The sequence below is a fragment of the Gastrolobium bilobum genome, unplaced genomic scaffold (assembly GCF_033153095.1).
Source record: "Gastrolobium bilobum isolate Gb01-03AN ecotype WA unplaced genomic scaffold, APGP_CSIRO_Gbil_v1 utg11336, whole genome shotgun sequence".
NCBI lineage: Eukaryota > Viridiplantae > Streptophyta > Magnoliopsida > Fabales > Fabaceae > Gastrolobium > Gastrolobium bilobum.
The window spans coordinates 185806-209443 of NW_026898076.1; the positions used below are offsets into that span (position 1 = coordinate 185806).

General features: G+C 34.4%; 1 protein-coding gene and 1 pseudogene across 1 annotated transcript; both read left to right on the plus strand.

Moving 5' to 3' along the window:
- Positions 1-4643: 4643 nt before the first annotated feature.
- On the plus strand, positions 4644-16016 carry LOC133312686 (uncharacterized). The gene is made up of 13 exons (XM_061513928.1): positions 4644-5507; positions 5541-5941; positions 6182-6316; positions 6429-6573; positions 7489-7791; positions 8167-8392; positions 8565-8731; positions 8825-8935; positions 9178-9229; positions 9363-9472; positions 9593-9721; positions 10442-10531; positions 15300-16016. Exons 1-13 carry the CDS (start codon positions 4644-4646, stop codon positions 15816-15818), a joined length of 3252 nt encoding a protein of 1083 aa, XP_061369912.1. The 3' UTR covers positions 15819-16016.
- A 3118-nt stretch (positions 16017-19134) lies between these two features.
- Positions 19135-23360, plus strand: LOC133312661 (protein SUPPRESSOR OF GENE SILENCING 3-like; annotated as a pseudogene).
- The last annotated feature ends 278 nt before the right edge of the window (positions 23361-23638 follow it).

Genomic DNA, 23638 nt, shown 5'->3' on the forward strand with positions numbered 1-23638 from the left:
GTCTCTACATTTTTTTTAGAGCGTTTGGTAGGCTTTTTCACCCTTTTGCCCCTTATTAATTAATTAATTAATAAACCTGCAAATGGTAAGCTCTTTCAGCCATTAAAGATAGTATGATCATTAACAAGGTTAAACTTGCAACCTATTTTTCCTTATAATCTCTTACAATAATTTTTATTATTATTAGATCAATATTAAATCAACAATTTTCACTTGATATTATATTATAACTATTGATTTGATTATGATTCAATGATAAAAAAAGTGGTCCTAAGAAATTGTAAGATCAACCAACTAGTGTTACTATCAATGTTACTACCAATCAATTTCACCGTAAGATCGATTATGTTGATCAAATGATTATATTTATTTCAATCTTTGTATGATTATGATTTCTCATATTTAATGTGAAAGCATTAAATATGAAAAATCATAATCATACAAAGGTGAAAATAAATATAAAGTATTAAATATGAAGAATCATAATTCATAATCATACAAAGATGAAAATAAATATAACCGTTGGATCAACATAATCGATCTAACAGTGAAATTGATTGGTAGTAACATTGGTAATAACACTAGTTAATTGTTACAATATCCTTCCCCTAAGATATATATATATATATATATATATATATATATATATATATATATATATAGGTAGGATCCTTTGACAACAGTGTCAAATTTGAAGTTTGACACCTCATTTGAGAGCTATTAGATCAAAAAAGATCAATGGTGTCACATGTTTACAAATCAGAGTCATTGATCTTTTTTGATCTAACGGCTCTTGGATGAGGTGTCAAATTCCAAATTTGACATTGGTGTCAAAGGATCCTACCTCATATATATATATATATATATGGGAAAAATATTTCTCCGACAGCTTAAGACAAGTTTATCTCCGGTAACCCCAAAACTACGTCATTTTGTTTATTTATTTCCTTATATTAATTTATTTACCTTTGGATGGTTATGATTCACTTTTTCTCTCTCTTCCTTTGTCACAATTGATCCATATTTGTACGGTTATGATTCAGTGATCGGAGATAACGTTATCTCAAGCAGCTTGAAAAATGATAAGCCCTATATATATATGGGTTTGGTGTTTGTCATTTTAAACGACATAAGTTATGTCATTTTAGGAGAGAGATAGAAACAGAAAAACGGAAATCATGGGAGAGAGAAAGTGAATGATTTTTTTTAATTTAAAATTTAAATAATTTTTTTTTATGGGTTTGTCTCTCTCTTAAAATGACATAACCTTATGTCATTTAAAATGACAAACACTTTTCCCATATATATATATGTAAGGAAAAATATTTCTGCAGTTAATGCAGATAAGTTATCTGCATTTATTCTCAAAACGACGTTGTTTTGTATTGAAATCTTAAAAAATTATAAATATAAAGATTATTATAACCCTGAAATAAATTAAAATTACAAAAACACTATAATTTCCACCCAAAACAACGTCGTATTGGGCTTACTGAGATAACTTATCTGCAGTAACTGCAGAAAAAGCGAACCCATATATATATATAAGGCTTACCGTTTCTCAAGCTGTTTGAGATAATTTTATCTCCGACTTCTAAATCATAACCGTACAAAGATGGATCAATGGTGATAAAAGAAGAGAGAGAAAAATGGTATCATAATCATTCAAAGGTGAATCAATTAATATAAGAAAATAAATAAATAAAACAGCATAGTTTTGGGATGACCGGTATGTATATAGGGCTTATCGTTTCTCAAGCTGCTTGAGATAATTTTATCTCCGTCTACTATAAATCATAACCGTACAAAGAAATGGTGATGAAGGAAGAGAGAGAAAAATGGAATCATAACCATTCAAAGGTGAATCAATTAATATAAGGAAATAAACAAACAAAACGACGTAGTTTTGGGGTGACCGGAGATAGATGGAGAAATATTTTTCTCATATATATACATATGGGTTCGCTTTTTCTGCTGCAGATAAGTTATCTGCAATAAGCCCAATACGACGTCATTTTGGGGCGGAAATCATGGTGTTTTTGTAATTTTAATTTATTTCAGGGTTATAATAGTCTTTATAATTGTAATTTATTAAGATTTCAATACCAAAATGATGTCGTTTTAAAAATAAATGCAGATAACTTATCTGCATTAACTGCAAAAATATTTTTCCAGATATATATATATATGGGAAAAGTTTTTGTCATTTTAAATGACATAAAATTATGTCATTTTAAGAGAGAGATAGACACAAGAAAATATTTTTTTTAAAAAAATTGAATAAAAAAAATCACCCATTTTCTCTCCCTTGATTTCTATTCCTTGTGTCTATCTCTCTCTCAAAATGACAAACAACAAACTCATATATATATATATATATATATATATATATATATATATATGGTAAAACCATTTCTGCAGCCGCTTTACGTACAACAACGACACGTGTATGGTTATGATTCCCCACATTTAATGCTTTCATTATTTGTATGGTTATGATTCCCCATATTTAATGCTTTCAAGTATATATATGAAGAGTATTTGATTGCTACACGTACAACAGCTGCAGAAATATAAACCCATATATATATATATATATATATATATATATATAGGGAATTAATTTTCTCATTTTACATGAGAAAATTTTCTCATGCTAAACTCACAATACATGAGCGGGGTCCACAAAAAGGTGAGAAGACAAAAAAGTCAAGATGGGACCCACTCATGTATTGTGAGTGTAGCATGAGAAAGTTTTCTCCTGTAAAATGAGAAAACTATTTCTCATATATATATATATATATATATATATATATATATATATATATATATATATATAGGGTTTAGCGGATGTACAGTGACTGCATGTCTGCACCTAAGAATTGGCGCAATCATATAAAATTACGTCGTTTTATAGTGTGAAAGCATTAAATTTCGGAAATCATAACCATACAAAGGTATAAATAAATATAAAATATTAAATATGAGGAATCATAATCATACAAAGGTGAAAATAAATATAAGAGTAAATACCATTTTTTGTCCTCAACAAATTTCACGACACCCGTTTTAGTCTCTAGCAAATAAAAAGGCCCATCGTGGTCCCTAAAAAATTCAAAATGGACCCATTTTAGTTCTTTTAGGGACTAATATGGTCTTTTTTGAATTTGTGAGAGACCAAAATTTCAACTAAATGGGTCCATTTTGAATTTTTTAGGGACCACGATGGACCTTTTTATTTGCTAGGGACTAAAACGGGCGTCGTAAAATTTGCTGAGGACCAAAAATGGTATTTACTCTAAATATAATGTTTCCTTTTTGAAAGCGAACTTCCTTTTTCTCACCCAAAACGACGTAGTTTTTAAGTGAATGCTCCAATACTTATATGCAGTCACATTACAAATTATTTTGCCATATATATATGGGAAAAAAGCATCTAATGTTACTTTAGATAATTTTGTCTAATGTTCATCGAAACGACGTCATTTTGGGTTAAAAAATTAAAAAAATAGAATTATAGAGACTATTATAACCCTGAAATAAATTAAAATTACAAAGACACCATGATTTTCGCCTCAAAACGACGTCGTTTCGACGAACATTAGATAAAGTTATCTAAAGTAACTTTAGAAAAAACATACCCTATATATATAGGGGAAAGTTATACTTACAACCTATTTTCGTTTACAACTTCTTACAATCATATCTTAACCGTTGATTTCCGTCAATCAATGATTAAGATTTTTCGCAAATCAAATTTATTAATTAATTATTAATTCACAATAAATGACAATCGTTGATTGGTAGAAATCAACGTTTAAGATATGATTGTAAGAGTTTGTAAACTATTTGAGTTGTAAATATAATCCTCATATTAAGAGAGAGATAGACACAAGAGTTTTTTTTTTTATTTAAAATTTATATTAAAAAAAATTACCTACTTTCTCTCTCCCATGATTTCCATTTCTGGTGTCTATCTCTCTCTTAAAATGACATAACTTATGTCATTTAAAATGACAAATACCAAGCCGTATATATATATATATATATATATATATAAAACCTTCATGAACATGGTAGTTAAAATCAAGATTCTACCTAAAATTAGAAAGAGAATTAGAAATCATAAAACATAAAATCGTAATGTAAAAAAAAATAAAAACGTAAAAACATTTGAAATTTTGATAAAACCATTTTGATTAAAAAAAATCGTAAAATTATAAAACCGCATATTTAAATCAGAATTTTAACTGCTATGTTCATGACATCCCCATGATTTTTATTTTTATTTTTAAATCTTGAATTTTTTTTATATAATATTCCCCAGTCCAGTCACTGTTATTTATTTCGCATTCACACACCTCAATGACACTATGACAGTGCTGTCAACTTCCGTTTGACGGTTATCGTGAAGTTTAGACGCCGTTGTATGTGATAACCTAATTCTAACCCTGTCATTCCATTTCTTCAAATTGGGAATTTTGGAGGGAAATAAAATGAGAGCGAAAATCCATTGATTCTCTTATTCTTCTTCACTCTTCAGTTCCTTTTTTTCTCACAAATTGTTCTCTCCTTTTTCCCTCTCACTCCATCGATTCTCCAACAATTTCAATTCCCACAATTCTTCGATTGAATCCACCGCCATGATCGATTCCGATTCCGACACCGACAGCAATCACAAGAGACCCTTCGCACACGATCCTTTTTCATCTTCTTCCAACAAGAAGCCGGGGACCATCGCAGGTGCCTCCGTCGTTTTGAAACATTTCGAGGTCCCTCTGTTTTCAGTTACCGAAAGTGGCGTCGTTTCGCGCTGCGATTCCATGCTCCTTCATGCGGACCAGCCGTACGCGATCGGGCGGAGATCGCGCGACTGTGGATTCGTCTTCCGTGACCGCCGGGTCAGTAAGCAACACTGTCAGATCTTGTTCGACGGTTCACTCCGCAAACTCTATATTCTGAATGGGGTTTTGTTACGCAGTGATTCCACCGAAACGACGTGTCGTCTCGTTCACGAGTTCAGGAAAAGAGTGATGGCATTTCGCGACAGTAAGGTCGACGGTGTTGCGTTTCGAGAAGCTTCCAATGGTGTTTTTGTGAACGGGGTCGCGATTAGAAATGGAATTGCTGTTGAGTTATCTGCTGGAGATAAAGTCTCGCTGGTTTGTGGAAACCAGAATGGTTCTTGTGGTATTCGGAATCGGATTGGGTTTGTTGTTCAACGAATTGTTCTTGAAGGGTATGGTTATGATTTTGATGTTGATGTTGGTGGTGATGTTGAAATTGATGGGTTAACATTCTCTGGGCACTCTTCTCAAAGTGGGAAACGGAACAAGAGAGTTTTTGCTATCAAGGCTAATGTTTCAAGATATGAGCGAGTTGATGGGAGGGCGAACTTTCTTCTGGATAGGTGCAGAGACATATTGCTTAGTGATGACCCTGTGTCTTGCATTCTGCGTGCTGTTTCGGATATACAATCTGGATTTAAGTGTATGGATTCTGGTAATGCTGCTAGATTTTTGGTGGATAGTGAAGTGCAGGAGTTACCACAAAGGGTGATGGAAAATACAAGTGCTGGTCTTGTGCAGTCTATACTTTGTGAAAGTAAAGTGATGAATTTGGAGGCAAAAAGTGACATCTTTTGTCGAAAAGGGAATGTGGGAGTTGCTTGTGTGAATGCTATTGCTGATAGGAATCATCCTAATGTAATGCTGTTAGATTCTGTAGGGAAGGATAATCTTCCTTCTGATGGCAACAAGCAGGAAAAGCAAGGAGGTGTCTTTTATCCACCTCCTGGGAAGAATTTTTACCTGAATCGCCTTGAATTTCTGTGCCATGGCTCCTCGGCTCTTCATCATTCCATATCTCTCCCTGAACTTCTTTATCCTGTTGAAAGCATTTCAAGAATGTTTATTGCCACATTCACAAGTGACATAAAATGGTGTGATTACCTAAAATCTCCCAATGTATTATTTTCCTTTCTTATTATTCTTTTTCCAAAGCATTTTGCCTCTTCACTTGTGTTTCTTTTTCGTGCCTCCTTACTTGTGACTTTATGCTTGCGCTTGGCTGACAACTTCCTATGTGCATGTTCATTGTTATGCATATCTTAATATTATGCGTGAACTGCCACACTTGAATTTGTTTATATTTTACAATCCTAACTGAGGTGTCTTGTTAGGTTCTTGAAATATTGCAAGATTCCTTTTCATCTGCCAGTTACGATAGCTTGTCACAATACTGAGAGATGTTGGAGTTCAAGACCTGATGAAAGAGTATTTGTGCCTTACCAGGATTATACTAACCTAGTTGTAGTGTAAGTTCATTTTAATTTTTTTTGGAGGGGGGAATTGTAACTTGATTTATGCCCTTACTGTAGGCTACTTTATTTCTCCTCTTTGTTCATGTTCTTTCTCGTTGTGTGTTAGGCATCCTCCATTCCCTGAAACCATAGCATTTGGTAATAACCGCAAGAAACAGGGGATTGCTTGCCATCATCCTAAGTTGATTGTTCTGCAAAGAGAAGATAGTATTCGAGTTGTCATTACATCTGCAAATTTGGTGGAAAAGCAGGTATTCTATTAGCCAAACTTCTAGTTATAAACATTAATGCATAACTTTTATCTTACAAATTGAAGAGCAAAATGCTGCCTTCATAGTATGTAATTGATTAAATTGTTTATTTAGACATCAAATGCCTATTGGCCTATTGCACTAATAGGAGAAATGTTGTTTCTACCTTAGGGGTATTGTCCTTTTGAGGTCTGCTTGCTCCCAAATTCTATCAGAAGTGATGTCTGTAATAAATCCTTTTTCTAGCATGATACAAGGTTTATTGGGTCTGGTTGTGACTTAGAAATTAGAATGATGCACTTTCATGATGAAGGCATACGCGCATTCAGCCAAGAAAAGCTTACATTTGAAGAATATGTAGAATGTATATGATTACAAAGGATAAGGTTTCTGAAGTAAAGCTGTGACTGAAATTTTTCTTGGTGTATTGACTGTCCTGTATTTTCAGCATTGAATATTGAAATAGTATTTGTTTTTGGCATGTTTTCTTTTTATTTTAATATGTGAAAAACATGGCAAAACTTAATTAGACCAATCATGGGAGATAGGAAAATAAGCATAGTAAGAGAGAAAAACAGGTGTTTTGGGTGCCACAGCCACTTCACACGAATAAGTTGATTCATATGATATCTCAGTATAAAAACTTTCTAAGCTTTAGTACTTCTCTTGTAAAAATGTTTAGATGAAAGACATAAGCTACAATTGCCGGAGTCCCAAATATAAATTTTGAAGGTTATATTATAGTAGCAATATTTGTATGCAATGCTCTTTCTATGCTGATCATCTTGTAAAATTTTGTGTATATCAATTATTAAATGAGAACCTTTTATCACACGGATAGTAGGCGTATTGCTATGTTATTTTTGTACGTAATTAACTTAGAAAAACTATTGATTAATATTTATGTCTATGTAGTGGAACAGTGTGACCAACACTATATGGTGGCAAGATTTTCCTCACGCCGTTTCAGCTGATTTTGCATCACTTTTCCCAAAAATTGATGATGGTGAAATTCATAGAAACTCAAAATGTGATTTTGCTGCTCAGTTGGCTGGATTTATGGCATCTCTCATTATTGATGTACCCAGCCAGGCTAACTGGATCACTCAGCTGGCAAAATATGACTTTGGAGGTGCAACAGGTCATCTTGTTGCTTCAGTGCCTGGAATTCACTTTTATAGAACTTCTGTTCTGCCAGAATCCTTTCAGGCCTCTCCTGTAAGTACTCAAGTATTTCATGAATATTGCTGCTTAATTGAGGTGTTGACTGATTGCCCTTGCCCTTGCCTCTGCCTCTGGAGTATGTTGTTTGGATATAGACTATCATCCTTTTTGTGCTTTTCAATATTTGAAAACTGCACCTACCTTGCTTATAGTTGGGTTGGAATATTCTATCCCTAAACCTGGCTGCTTGTGGCTAAAGTGATGCTAGTAGATCAAAGTTTTCCAGTTGAATTCTAGCACTAATTATAATGTCAACCATGTAACCATTTGGTGGCTTAGTTAAAGCCACTTTCTGCTCTGGATTCTTTGACTGAAATGTATACTCTTATAGATGCTAATTTCTGTGCATTTTTGTCATATGGTTTGAAGTTTCTTGGTTCAGTTGTGGCATCTGTGGTTGGTTTGAGCCATCTTTTCTGCACTGTGGCAGACTCAAACAGTGCAAGACTAAAAGCACTGGCTGCTTTCCTCGGAAAGTCTTGTAAGAATGCTTATGGGAAGTTGGAGATTGTTTTAAGAAGAAATCCCAATGTGCCTGCTGATGAAAATGCTATTAGCGTTCTTGTTTCCAACCCTGATGGAACTTCTGAGGGAGGTAAAAGCTACATTGCCCTCTTTTTGTACCATTATATTGGATTCCCCATTCATCTCATGAATTTCAAACTTAATTTTTATTTCCATTTCCTTTTTTATGTGACTTGGACTCAGATTTTTCATGTTGTCAATAACTGTAATAATATCTGTTGCTTTTTTGTTCCTTTCTATAGATTATGTTCCGCTTGGTTTTCTGCCTAGAAATATAGCAAAATGGGTTTCTCCTCTTTGGGATGCTGGATTCTTCATGTTTTCTGGATACGTTTGTCCAAAAGAGGCCCTTGCAGCTTCCTTCGGAGAAAACTGTAAGAAAGTACAGCTGATACTGAATGTGTCAGAGGTGTGTTGGATGTGCCTTCTATAGGATGACTTGTTAGTTGCCTTGTATATGCAGCCTGATATATATATAACTTTATGTCTTATGAGCATGCAGGGGCATCATTTTCAAGATATGTCAAAGATGATGCAATCTGACCAAATTGTTGCGTTGTGCTCACTCATTGCTTCAATCCAAAGATGTTATGGCCTCTGGAGATTGCAAGAGGTAAATAGCGCCAAACCTGGAAGATCTTTTTGCATTGACTGGAAAAGTCACACCTAGTTTGATATTGAAATTAATGTTATATTTGATCTCTTTTGTAGTTTGTTGGCTCTAAGGAGTTACTTATGCCATTTTATTTGTCTCTCAAACACTCCCAATCTTCTTGCGTATGAATGACGAAGTTTCTGCTCAAATAATTTTTGAAAGATCCAATTTTAATCTCATTATCGTTCTTTTTGTGCTAGGTTCTAAATCAGTACAAATGGCCTGAATCATTAGAGTCTGATATTATATATGGTAAGTGCATTTTTTGAATATTACTGAGTACAATACCAACCCTATTTCATTACAAGCTAAAAACAACAAGCTGACCTCATTCTTTTTTTCAACCTTTTGGACCTTCTTGTTTGATACCTTTTCTGTCTATCAGGTGCGTCTTCTATTGGTTCATCTCTCAATTCAAAATTTCTTGCTGCGTTTTCGGCTGCTGCTGGGAAAAAATCATTGCAACATTTTGATTCAGAAGAGTCTGATCCTGAAGTAATTTGAAGGCTCTTCCATTATATTTGCTTGTAAAGTTTTACATCTTTTCTGTAAGATGCATGATTCGTTGAAATTCTGTTTGTTCATTAATTCAGTAATTTGTTGATGCTTTGACAGTGGGGCTGCTGGAATGCTAATGAAGAATCCAAGAATCCTTCTGTTAGAATTATTTTCCCTACTATAGAAAGAGTGAAGAATGCTTATAATGGGATTTTGCCCTCGAGACATATTCTTTGCTTCTCAGAGGTAATAGGGTTTTCTTATCAGCTTTGAATGAATAAAGTTAGATGTTGAGTCTTGGAATATACATTCCCCCCACCCCCTCTAAGGTACATTCCTTTAGTACCCTTTATTTTTATGAGGGCACCAGTTCCCTTAGTAATTAGCGGTCTATATTTTTTTCATATCGCACTTAATTGAAATATAAATACAGAAATAACCTGCTGTATTTATTTCAAATACGTAGAATAAATGAACAAATATTAACCGGTGATTGTTAAGGGATACCGGTACCCTCACAAAAAAGGTAACGAGAGAATCCTTTTCTTTAGATCATTCTGAATTATCAAGGACAGATCTCAGTCCTCTTATGTGAGTTTTTTTACATGACAATCTCATGTGGAGAGAGACACGCAAAGATCTTCCACAGCACAAAATTTGCGGATCCCTCTTTAGTGTCTTCGTGTCCATCTCTCTTAGCATGTGAAAAACGCATTTTCAAAGGGGTATTTTAAAGGAATATAGAGTCAGCCAACCCCCTCCCTCCAACCAAAAAAAAAAAGGAGAAAAAAAAATTTCAAACGGGTTTTTTAAAGGAATTATCAAAACATTAAGTTGGAAGTTTTAAGATCAAAAGAATTTTGTTCACTATTCCTTTTTTTGACATCATGCATATGAATCCCTTTTAGCTCGGAATCTTTATATTTTGTTAGTACAATGCAGAACTAATTCCCTGCTTTTGAACAGAGAACATGGCAAAGGTTGAAGACTTTAGATATACTTCATGATGCCATCCCTCATCCTCACCAAAGAATAGGGCATCCAATGCATGTCAAGGTAAACTATATACTAATTTATACTCCCGTGCTCCAAATTTTTTATGATTAAATCAACATCAATAACATCATTATCTCAAACTAGTTAGGGTTGGTGGCAGATGAATCCAAATGAAAAATACGAAAAAATTAAGGAAAAAAATAAAGGATAAAAAAATTAAAAATTTTAAAAATATATAAATAACACTAAAATTAAAAAAGCAATAAAAAATTTAAAGGAAAAATAAAATAAAACAAAGTAAAATTAAAGATAAATAAGCTGCGCAGGAAAAGCCCAAAGCCAATCCCAAGAAAAAAAAAGACAATGAATAAATAAACAAGAGAAGAAAAATAGAGAGGAAAAAAGAGAAAAAAAGGAAATGTAAAGAAAGAAATAGAAGGAGATATAGGAAAAATGATTAAAAAGGGATCATATGAAAAAAATTGATGATTAAATGTTTACGAAAAATATACTAATAAAAGTTAGTGTAAAGTTGTTCCTTTATGACTGAAATATGTTGCTCCAAATAGAAAATATGCAAGGGTAAGACTTGCAAGAATTTTCTCATCCCTACCCTCGCAAGCCAAGGTTTAATTGGGAGCTCTTTTCTTTTTTATACTCATAAAAGTTGTTGTATGTATTCTTGTCATGTTATATGAATAAAGTCCCTTGTGTAGATGAACGTAAAATCGGGTTTGAGAGAGAATCAGTACCTCCTTTTCTTTATCCTGTCTTTTCCAATCTCTAATTTTGATTGGAAAATCGGGCAACTCTTGAAGTAGTACTCTTCCCTTTTGAAAATCTGGGTAATTTTGTGTAGCAAGCTATTGAGTTGGATTTAATTGGTGATTTAAAAGTGTTCCAAATTGACAATCACAAGTGCAATCTTTCTGGCTCAGAATTTTTTGTGCAGAGTTTCCTGATCTTGTTATAATTACTTGAAAAATGGAAGGAAAATATATTATTGAATTGTGTGTTACAATTGTACAGGAGCTCTCTATTTAAAGAGATTAAATGACCTAATAGGCTAAGCCCAAAGAAGATTCTAGAATGAAAAAATAAATGAATAACTAATTACAATTACTTACAACACTTTCCTCAAGCTGAGAAATAGATATTTATCATTCCTAGCTTGCTCGTAAGCTTTTGAAACCTTTCTGAGGGAAGTCCCTTCGTCAAAATATCAGCTAATTGACGTCCAGAAGGAATGTATGAAGTGGTGATCAACCCGTTATCAAGCTTCTCTTTGATGAAATGGCGGTCGACATCAATGTGCTTAGTCCGATCATGTTGATCTGGATTATGAGGTATACAAATGGCGGACTTATTTTCACAAAGCAGCTTCATAGGTCCTTCACATCTTATTTTGAGATCATCAAGTATAATTCTCAACCACAATAATTCACAAATGCCTTGAGCCATAGCTCGAAATTCAGCCTCTGCACTTGACCTGGCAACCACATCCTGCTTCTTACTCCTCCATGTCACTAGGTTACCACAAAGAAACACAATAACCAATAGTAGATCGACGATCAGTCACAGATCCAGCATAATCAGCATCAGTATAAACTTCTAAAGAGAGATTGTCATCATGCTGGAATAATAATCCTTTATCAGGAGTGGCTTGAAGATACTGAAGAATTCTCTCCACTACCTGCATGTGTTTTTCTTTTGGATTATGCATGAACTGACTCACAATATTAACAACATAAGCTAGGTCTGGTCTAGTATGAGCCAGATATATTAGTCTCCCAACCAGCCGCTGATATTGTCCTTTATCAACTGGAGGACTCTCCTCTTCATAACCCATCTTGTGATTTTGTTTAATAGGAGTACTAGAGGATTTACACCTAAGTTTTTCTGCTTCTTTAAGAAGATCAAGGACATATTTTCTCTGATTGATAAAATTCTTTTCTTTGAATGAGCTACTTCTATTCTTAAGAAATATTTCAATCTCCCAAGGTCTTTAATTTCAAATTCAGAGTCTAATCGTGCTTGTAGAACATGTCTCTCCTCAATATCATCATTTGTTATAATAATGTCATCGACATACACAAGGAGCACAGTGAGCTTCCCATCTTTGGAGTGCTTAAAGAAAAGTGTGTGATCTCCTTGACTCTGTTTCTTAAGATCATCATAACCTTAGTAAATCTCCCAAACCAAATCAGTGTGGATTGGTTCCTCCTGTGACATACCAAATCTGGTGTCACAATCTTTTGTGTCTCTGGTGTATTTGATGGATCAGATACAAGTGTATTTGATGGATCAGACACAGGAGGAAGAGGTGTACGAGTAGACACGGAAGATCCAGACTCAAAGAAGGAAGGTGTATGAGTTTGCTGAAGAACTGCTCTCTCCCTGAAGATGAGGACCACGAAAAAAGGACTCAGATTCATGAAATGTAACATCTATAAAAACAAAAAAAATTCGACTGGCAGGATGATAACACTTGTAGCCTTTCTTATCTGAGGCATAACCAAGGAAGACACACTTAAGAGCCCTAAGATCCAACTTACTGCGATGTTATTTATAAACATAGACAAAGGTAACACACCCAAACACTCGCAACTGAAGACTCTGCATAATGGGAACAAAAAGAAAGAATGAAGTCATGGAATGAATAGGACAGGTATTGTTAAGGACCCGTGAAGGTAAACGGTTGATCAAAAAAGTTGCAATTAACATGGCTTCTCCCTAATAAGAACTAGGAACAGATGTCTGGAAAAGTAGTGCTCTAGCGACTTCAAGGAGGTGACGATTTTTTCTTTCACCAACCCCGTTTTGGTGAGGGGTATCAACACATGTGAGCTCATGAATCATACCCGTGTCTGAAATGAATTGCGCCAGACGTTGGTTGACGTACTTAGTACCATTATCAGATCTTAATCTTTGAATATTTTTACCAAACTGATTCTCGACCGTGCGATAAAATCGGATAAATATCTCTGGTACTTCAGACTTGTCTTTCATCAAGAATTTCCATGTTATCCGAGTACAACCATCAATAAAAGAAACAAACCACTTTGCATCTGAAACACTACGCACTTTAGAAGGGCCCCAAACATCAAAATGAATAAGAGAAAAAGCTTTTGATAGCACTAGAAAGAAAGGACACTCGATGGTGTTTTGTAAATTCATAAACATCCCAATGAAAGGTCTCAACTGGCTAATTTAGAATCAGAGAAGGAAACGTTGACTTCAATAGACTAAATGGTGGGTGCCCCAGACACTTGTGATGTAGTCAAATCATAGATTTTGCAGTAGAAAGATGACTTGTCATTAATAGCTGATTGTTGGTATCTTTTGTAGTATGTTTTGGAAGGAGATTATACAACCCACCCTGTTCCTCAACAACTCCAATTGCCTTCCTCGTTGTGAGATCCCGAATAACACAATGAGAAGGGAAAAAGGTTATAGAACAATTCAAATCAATTGTAAGCTTATGAATGGAGATAAGATTAGTGGAAAGTTGAAGAAAATAAAGAACATTTTAAAAAAAAAAGGAAGGTTGAATGTGAATGTTACTAGAACCAATAATTGATTTATGGGATCCATCGGCTACAGCTATAGTATGATGACAAACAGTAGGATGATAAGAAAAAAGAGACTCAGCAAGACAAGTCATATGATCAATTGCATTAGAATCCAAAATCCATGAGGTTTTAAAATCAGTGCAAGAAGCAAGAAGAGATGTAGAACGTATGTTCTTACCAGACAAGATCAAAGAACTGTCAGATGGCTTACATAGATTATCAATAGCGGCCTTAAACTTCTCCAACTCCCCTTGCCGAATATTCACATATGGAGAGACATGTGGAGGCTCTGTAACAGTCGAATCACCATCGAAATCGACCATAACACAAAGAAAAAGTAAAAAAAAAACAGCAACAAAATCAACCAAACGCACATCCAAACAACTTTCGACTCTGGCAAAGAACAGTGTTTCCGGCGATGAATAGTAACCAATGAACAGTGGCGAGGAATAGTAATACGATGAAAAGTGAGCGATGAACAATAATGTTCGTAGACCGATAGATCTGGGAAAAAAAAGAGTCAAACAAATAGGGTTCCGCTCTAAAAGCGACAGTCGCGGAAGTAGAGCCCTCAGAATCGAGAGCTCTGATACCAACTTGAAAAATGGAAGGAAAATAAATATATTATTGAATTGTGTATTACAACTGTACACGAACTCTTTATTTAAAGAGACTAAATGACCTAATGGGCTAAGCACAAAAAAAATTCTAGAATAAAAAAATAAATAAATAACTAATTACAATTATTTACAACATGATTATAGTTCATATATGCAATGAAAGCAGTCAGCATGATCCTCATGTTAGTATACAATGTAATAGTAAGTAGCACTTGCTTGCTATGGTAGCTATGATTTATCTAATTTGTAATTTATTTATTTTGTTCGGTTACATGAAGTACAGTATTTAATACGCTAGTTTTTTTTTTCTGCTTCAATAGTTATCAATTTTCTAGAGTTTCCCCGCCATTTTCTGACTTGCACAAGTGCGCGAGTTCTGTGTCTTTTTTCTCTCTAAAGATGACATGAAAACCGAGAATCCAAATCCATGGGCAGGTTTTCAAAGTACTCTTGTGTGAACTTTAGTTCATGCATATGGTTGTCACGGAGTTACTTTGGTAATCTATGCCTCATATGCTGTTCTTTATTTGGATTTGGCTTGGGCGATTAACTTCTCAATTATTTAACCTATTGTGATTTTTCCCCTACACCATAAATGTATGTTTTAAGTGCTTATATGGAAAATGTTTTGCTCAGGTGGTACGTAGACGCTTCTGGTCCAGGAGGGATGCACCTTCCATTGGTTGGGTATACTGTGGGTCTCATAATTTTAGTGCTGCTGCCTGGGGGCGACAAATTTCAAATCCGTTTGTTCCAAAGCCTGATGGACCTAGAAAAGGGGTCCCTTCTTTGAATTCTGGGCTACACATTTGCAATTATGAGCTTGGGATTATATTTACTTTTCCTCCTACAGAAAATAATGATTGTCCTAAAGTTAAAACCACAAAATTAGATGATATAATTCTGCCATTTGTTGTGCCTGCTCCTAAATATGGATCTAGAGATAGGCCAGCTACAAAGCAGGCTATGAGGGAGGTGATGGCTGAACTTGCTGAGCGAGAGAGGGAGAAAAACGCAGAAGAAGAAATGATGGAAGAGCTTCTTGAGGAAGAGGAAGAAGTGGAAGCAACAAATTATGTTGGAGAGGAGAATGAAGAGGAGAAGGCATATGCAGATATACTCTGGAGTCAGGTTGATTCTTCCCAGAACTGTTGAACTTATGCAAGAAGCAATACTGGGAGCAGGAAGCAGTGATTATGGAGCTGTCAACAGGAGTATCTGATACCCAATTGTTAAGGTGAAATGTAGGTTTAAGATGCAATGGTGACTTGGAAACTTACAGAATTTGTGGCAAATATCCAACTTGGGAGGAAGGGAAGGTTTATCCTGAGATATTAGGAAGAAGCAGCAAAGCCGTTGACCTCCCATCTAGAGAAAGTGATGAAGACTCATCATATTAATTTATAGGGAAAAGTTCACCGATGCTCACGTGGTTTGCTTCAGAATCACTTATGTCCCTGTGATTTTTTTCTTATCACATATGCCCTTGTGCTTTGTAAAAAATAAGAAACCATAGGAGTATATGTGATAAAAAACATACCCTTTTACAAACCACAAGGGCATATGTGATAAGAAAAAAAGCACAGGGGCATAAGTGATTCTGAAGTAAACCACATGGGCATCGGTGAACTTTTCCCTAATTTATATTAGGAGCAGAAAATGATATTTTCTACCTCCTGTGGTTCAGTCCATTTTAGGCATGGCGGATTATTGGTACCACTTTCTAGCCTCATGTCTCAATTCTAGTTGCTCTCAACGCCTTGTTGCTAGGATTCCATCTCCGTATGGGTTTATTAATGAAAGATACTAGGAAGACAAATGGAAGGACCTATTGTAGCATTCTTCATAGTTTACGGGATCAAATGGAGGTTTAGAAAGTGGTGGCTAGATGCAATCGCTTCAGTAGTGAAAACTGTGCAATAGCCCCAAGAAAAAAGAGAGGGAGGAACTATTGCAATTTGGTGGTGAAAATTATGTAGATGTAAAGTGATGTGTGAATAGTATATTTTTTTTCTGCTAGAGCTTGGTAATCGGCTTCGGAAACGTGCGATTGGACAAGAGTAGGCTGTTGCTACTTTTTCGATTGGGCTGTTAAAGAGATATTGGGTTTCCCTTAAGGAACCAACAGACCCATAGGCCATAGCAGCAAGCTACTCTCCGGTCCAATTGGGGCTTGAAAAATTGAACTTGCAAAATCTTTGGCAGCAGGCTACTTTGGATCAGTAAGGCTTTACATTGTGTATATATTTTAGCATTAATATTCAATTCGGAGGCATTCTTTGCAAGTAAACTGTAAAATGCTGCAACCACCTCCTGTTCAATGGGTGTCTGTCTTTATTTATGAGATAGCGGAGAGAAATAAGTGTTGATTGTTGTAGACTGCATCATGTATGATTGTATTTGTTCCAATTTTTTAAGTCAATTTTAGGTGCCTAAAGAGATACAAGAAAGTGATTAGGTGAGATATAAAAGATAGAAGAAAAAGAAAAAGAATAGCATAAATAACTACGAAGATGTAAATATCATTAATCGTATGGATATAATATCATCATATAAACAAAGTAATTGTATTATCATAAATTAGGAAACAAATATATAACAAAAATAAATTTAACCTCCACTAAAAATAAGATCACAAACTATCGGGATAGAAAAAAGTAAAGGATATCATTGTGACTTATTAAAAAGGAAAATTCAACCCCATTCAGATGAGTTATAAATTATTATAATAGAAAAGTAATAGGTACTCATAAATTAGAAAAACAATATATGATAAAATGAGAAATTTAACCTAAATAAATAGGTTACAAATTAATGATAAAAAGTAAAGGATACTATTATGTAACATAAATATATATTTTTGGGTAGAGTATAAGTGCATAACTTAAAGTTTTAACTTTCATCAATCGATTACGATTACGAACTATAAGAATAGAAAATTAATTAAAAAAAAAGAAAAAGAAAAAGAAAAGTAACGAGCACTCACGCAATAGAGTTTAACTTGTGGAATGACTAATGATATTCAGACAAGGACATTTCAAGTAACAGATGGGGAAATGCAAACTCCCAATGCTTATAGAGCGGTGTAGCGTAAGGAGGTGTCTAAATGAGTCCATTAATTTATGTGTGTGTACTGTTGCAAGAGAAATGTGATTATACCAATTGAGAAGTGATTCGATAAATAATAGACGCGTGATATGGGTTTCCACGATTACATATCATCCCCTCATCATTAGTACTAACATAAGCTCTTCTATCTTGATAATATGGGATTGATTTGATGAATGTTAAATTTGTTTATTTTTGATATATATATAGGAAAAAATATTTCTTAAGTAGCTTGAGATAAGTTTATTTCCGGCCACCTCAAAACTACGTCTTTTTTTTTTTTTTATATATTAATTGATTCATTTTTGAATGGTTATGATTCTCTTTTGAATGGTTATGATTTCCCTTTTCTCTCTCTTCCTTTATCACCGTTGATCCATCTTTGTACGGTTATGATTTAGTAGCCGGAGATAAGATTATCTCAAGTAGCTTGAGAAACGATAAGCATATATATATATATATATATATATATATATATATATATATATATATATATTAGCCTAATAATTACTTGCCTTTTTATTGTCACAAATTGCCGGTAAAAAAATAATTAAAACAAAAAAGACAAAAAAAATTAACAAATAGAAAAGCTTAACCTTGTATAATAAATAACAAATTATTAAGATAAAATCATAACCGACAAAAATATAATTTCATAAAAATAAAAAGGAAAAAACTGCACAGAAAATATAATTCACTAAAATTTAATAGGTATCCATTAGAAAACTCTGAACTACCAAATTTATAAATAGATAGATATATTTATTTGTATGTATTAGCGGAAGTGAATCGTTAAAATTATATATTATTTGGTGAGATCAGTATTGTAGCCACGTTACAACCTACAAGTGTTTTGGTACTGGCTGATTTTCAAAACCAAAAACTTTTTTTTTTATCTTCATTGCGTTCTACATACTGGTTCATAATTAATTAATTTTTTACACTAATTTTCCAATTTTTCTCTGGCTCCCCACTCGGTGTGATCCAATTATTATTACATTCATTCCCCTATTCTTATCATACGTCAGTTGGATAACGTCATAAAATTTTCAGGGAAAACTATTTTCATGTTATATGAGATAAGTTTTTTCTCTTACATACTCTTCGATAATTGTGTCACCTTTTTTCTTTTATTTTATTTTATTTTTTCAGGTGGTGGAGCCCACAAAGTTATTTATATGACATGAGATAACTATCTCTTTTAACGTAAGAATAATAAAACCCAAATTTTCAACGTGCGCGTGAATTTTGCTCAAAATAGAATTTTATAAAGTTTTCAAGTCCGAAAGTTCAACGACATAAGAAGCAAGAAGCTCTCTATCCTTTCACTTCACTTCACTTAGCTCCCCGGTCGTGCTTCGAGATCACCGAGGTACCCAATTCTATACATCCTTTGTTTGTTTCTAATATTCTCTGTGAAAGCTGATCTTCGTTTTTATTGGATGTTTTGTAGAAGACAGAAAGTTGTTTTTTCTAGAAAAAAATAATGAAGAAGTTGAAGACAAGTGATGAGTTAGTTTAGGCACCATATGTTTTACGTTAGTATTGTTTATATGCTTATATTAAAAGCATTTAACGTTGATGCATTGTCAGTGTCTCAATTATTTGTTTGGTGGTTCTTTATGAACATTATCAATTCCATGTTTTTGTATTTAACTGAGAAAAATCATGATCCAGAACTGAGCTTTTACAGATGAGTTCGAAAAGAGGAGGTGGGAGGCCTTTTACTGTGGCGAAAAATGATGATTCTTCTTCCAAAGGGAAAAGTAAATCTGTGTCTCATCCAAAAATTGAGCTATTGACTGAGGGTGTTGCTGATGTTAACCTAGACCCAGGACAAGATGATGGTGAATGGGAGGTATATGCAAGGAAATCCAAGAATAGAGCTGGAAGCAGTGCTGCAAAACCACCTGGTGCTCTGGTTCATAATTATAGTTCTGGAGTAGTTGGGAATGCAGAGATGGCTCAAAAGCCTAGCACTTGGAATAATGGAGGAGTTGGAAGGGCTTCTAGAAATACCTGGCAGACCCAAAATGATAACTTAAAGAAACCTTCTGGCAGAGGAAATGGAAGAAGACTCCAGTTAACTACAAGTGGATCTGAAGGCAACAATGTGACTTCAAATCCATTAATTCGACCTCCGCTGGAGCATGGGTGGAATTGGCAATCAAGGACTGGTTCTAAGCAGTTCAAGAGTGTTGATGATATCCAGGTGAAGGATGAAATTACAGCAGATTCCCCTGTGATGGATAATAGTATTGATGATTCTGGGGACGAGGGGTCGGAACCTATGGAGGATACTGATGATGATCTAATGAGTGATGATTATGATTCTGATACTAGTCAAAAGAGCCATGAGACTCGTACGAAGAGCAAATGGTTCAAGAAATTCTTTGAGATTTTGGATGCCCTGACTGTTGAAAAGATAAATGAACCAGAAAGGAAGTGGCACTGTCCAGCTTGTCAAGGAGGTTCTGGTGCTATTGATTGGTTCATAGGACTTCAGCCTCTGATAAATCATGCCAAAACAAAGGGGTCAATAAGGCCAAAGATCCATAGGGAGCTTGCTGAGCTCTTGGATGAGGAATTGCGCAGAAGAGGTACATCAGTAATTCCAGCCGGGGAAGTATTTGGTAAATGGAAAGGTTTAAATGATGAGGAGAAAGATCATGAAATAGTTTGGCCTCCTATGGTTATAATTCAAAATACGAAACTTGAACAGGATGAAAAGGAGAAGGTATAACTATGTTTTCTTATTTGCATCAAATGATGAATAACTGGCAATAGTATAGTTCTTATTTTGACCTCTTGTATGAATGTAGCTAAACATTCTTAATTTTCCTTAACTATCTCTGGTTTTTGTGTTAAATCCATATTTTCTTCTTTGTATTTAGTGGATAGGTATGGGTAACAAGGAGCTTCTTGATTATTTTAGTGGATATGATGCTGAGAAAGCTCGACAATCTCATGGCCCACAGGGTCATCGGGGAATGAGTGTTTTGATATTTCAACCCTCAGCTACAGGTTATTTTGAGGCCGACCGCCTGCACAAGCATTTTGCAGAGCAAGGAACTGGCCGAGATGCTTGGTTTGGTCACCGTAATTTATTTCTCCCTGGTGGCAAGCGACAGCTTTATGGATACATGGCTGTAAAAGAAGACCTGGAATTTTTCAGTAGGCATTCCCAAGGTTCGTTTTCCTCTTTCCTTTTTCAGTTCTTTTTCTTCCTCATACGCACATTGTACTGGTCTTTGATGTCTACTTGTTGCATGTACAATGGAATTTATATGGAGACAGTATACTGACTTTGTTCTTTTGTCTCTTTTTATCTGAAATTGTATAGGTAAATCCAGACTCAAGTATGAGATGAGATTATACCAAGAGATGGTTACAAACCAAGTTCGGAAAATGGGTGAGGACAACCAGCAACTTCTTTATTTGAAGAACAGGGTTGTCATAGAACAAAAACATGCAAAAGCTCTTGAAGAATCTTTTGGTATAGTGTCTGAGAAGCTGCGAAAAACAATAGAGGAAAATCGCATTGTGAGATTGAGAACTAAAATGCAACATGAAGAGAATAAGGAAGAGGTAATACTAACATGGTTTATATTTATGGAGCTGTTGATAGATGCATTTTTGCTTTGCTTGATGTACTTTTAGCTGTTGATAGATGAGGTTTGGATCTTCCTAGAATGATCTGTTTCATTGAAAGGTGTTAGCTGTAACTTATATTTTTATAGTACAATTTCTGAATTTTCTTCAGCATGGATAATCTATACTTCCTCACATTTTCCTTCTCTTCACAACTCAGATGGTTTTGTATATTAATTTGACTAAAGTGCCAATAGAACTTTAGTCTAACCTGACAAATTAGAGGAGCAAGGAGGAAGAGTTATTCGGTTATTTAATCTATGTGCCTTCTCTCTCTCTCCCTCTCTCACATATTAAATCAATGAGCAATGATAATGAAGTTGCACTGGCCCAGAATGCTATAATTTATTTATAAGAGGATGTTTCTATCAAGCTTTAGAAAAACAACAGATATTCTTGTAATGATTTAGTAAATGGTGATTACTACTGTTTTGTTAGAGTCTGTTGCACACTTCCCATGACTCATTTTGCCAGATCAGTTTGTGTTGATTAATTAATTGATCCAATTACTTTTCCACTGAGTGTCCTGATAATTTCATGCTATTCTTCGTTGGTTTGCTCTTTTAGCTAATAATATAATGCTTAATAAAACCAGGCGTTATCTGTTTCAACATCAACATTAATAACACCTTTATCCCAAATTAGTTGGGTCGGTGGTAGATGAATCCAAATGAAAGGAACGAAGAGATTGAGAAAAAAACAATAAAAATAAAATTTGAGTACACACACACACACACACACACATATATATATAGGAGGACAAAAAAGAATAAGAAAGTAAGAAATGAAAAAAGGCAGTATCTGTTTGCTATCCAAAAATTATTTATTCTTTTACACACAAGTTGACTCTAATCTCAATTTGCTTTCCCTTCTGAATTGAAGATGTACATGCAAGAACAATTTTTTAAGGACCAGATCAAAATCATTCATGATTCAAGGAATGCAAAGGAAGAAGATTTTGAGAGAATGCAACAGGAGAAACGTGAGAAGGTGAAGCAGTCAAGTATTAGTCCTTTAAATGCAGAGCAAGGGAGAGTCAAGTAAGAAAATGTCATTCCTTGAGATTGTATTTTATATTCAGTTGGACTAATCCCAACTAATTATTTATTCACATCTGGTGCTAGTATATGTCTGGTAAATTTTGGGAAAGACAATATGTCCTAGGTGATTCTGAACTGGATGACCCAAGGCAAATTCAAAGAAACCTGATTTCACATGACTCTAAAAAATTAATATTTTAAGAAAAGGTCTATATACATGTATAGAAAGAATGTAGTCCAGTTGTTTTGGTGGTGCATTTGTGGTACTTATATTTTCAATGGCTTGTGATAAATTTTGGTTTTTGTGGATGATAGGGTGGATGAATATCTAAAATTTATTGATTTTCAAGATAAAGAAATGGAAAACTTTGTTGCTGAAGAGGAGAAACTCCGTCAAGCTCATAAAGACAATATTGCTGCAATGATGAGCTAGCCAAGCTCATGGAAAAGTACTCCCCATCTCTCCCGGAAACAAAGTCCGATGGTATCTGATGGTGGGGTGTTGCACAGTGCATACAAACAGATAAACACAGCGAAATAAATGGATAGAGGCATTGTTCTGACTTGGAGACCCCAGAAATCCAGCATTTTAGGAATTGGGAATTCAAAAAATTCAGTATGTCTTATTGTCCTTTAGTACTTGAAGACAAGGATATGCCTGGAGATAGAAATCTGGCTAAAATGATAATAATGACAGAGCATTTTTTCTTTCTGATCTTTGGTTCTAGTGGCTAGGACTATAGTGTGTTATTTTACAATTTCATTGACTAGCCTGGCAAATTTAAGTGGAGAGAAGTGGCTGCTTAGGTTACTTTGGCCCTAAGGAGGGGTAAAGAGATGTAATGTAAAATTATGTGTAATTTTTGGGTAAGTTGGTTCGAGAATTTTTACATGACCAAATGTTCAGAATTTGATATTTTTTGTTCTTATTTTTATAATAAAAAGTTGAATTTCACTATAAGATAGCTGAGGTGGGTATTTGTTGTAAATAATAATTATTATTTTATTTATTATTGTTGTATTTTAAAATCTTTCTTAGGCTTAGCTTAATAGGTGATTTAGTCTCTTTAAATAGAGAATTCTTTGTAGAGTTGAATATATAGTTTTCAATAATATAATCCTTTTTTTCAAGTGTCTTGTTCACGTTTCAAACTCAAAAGGCTTGTATAAGAGTTT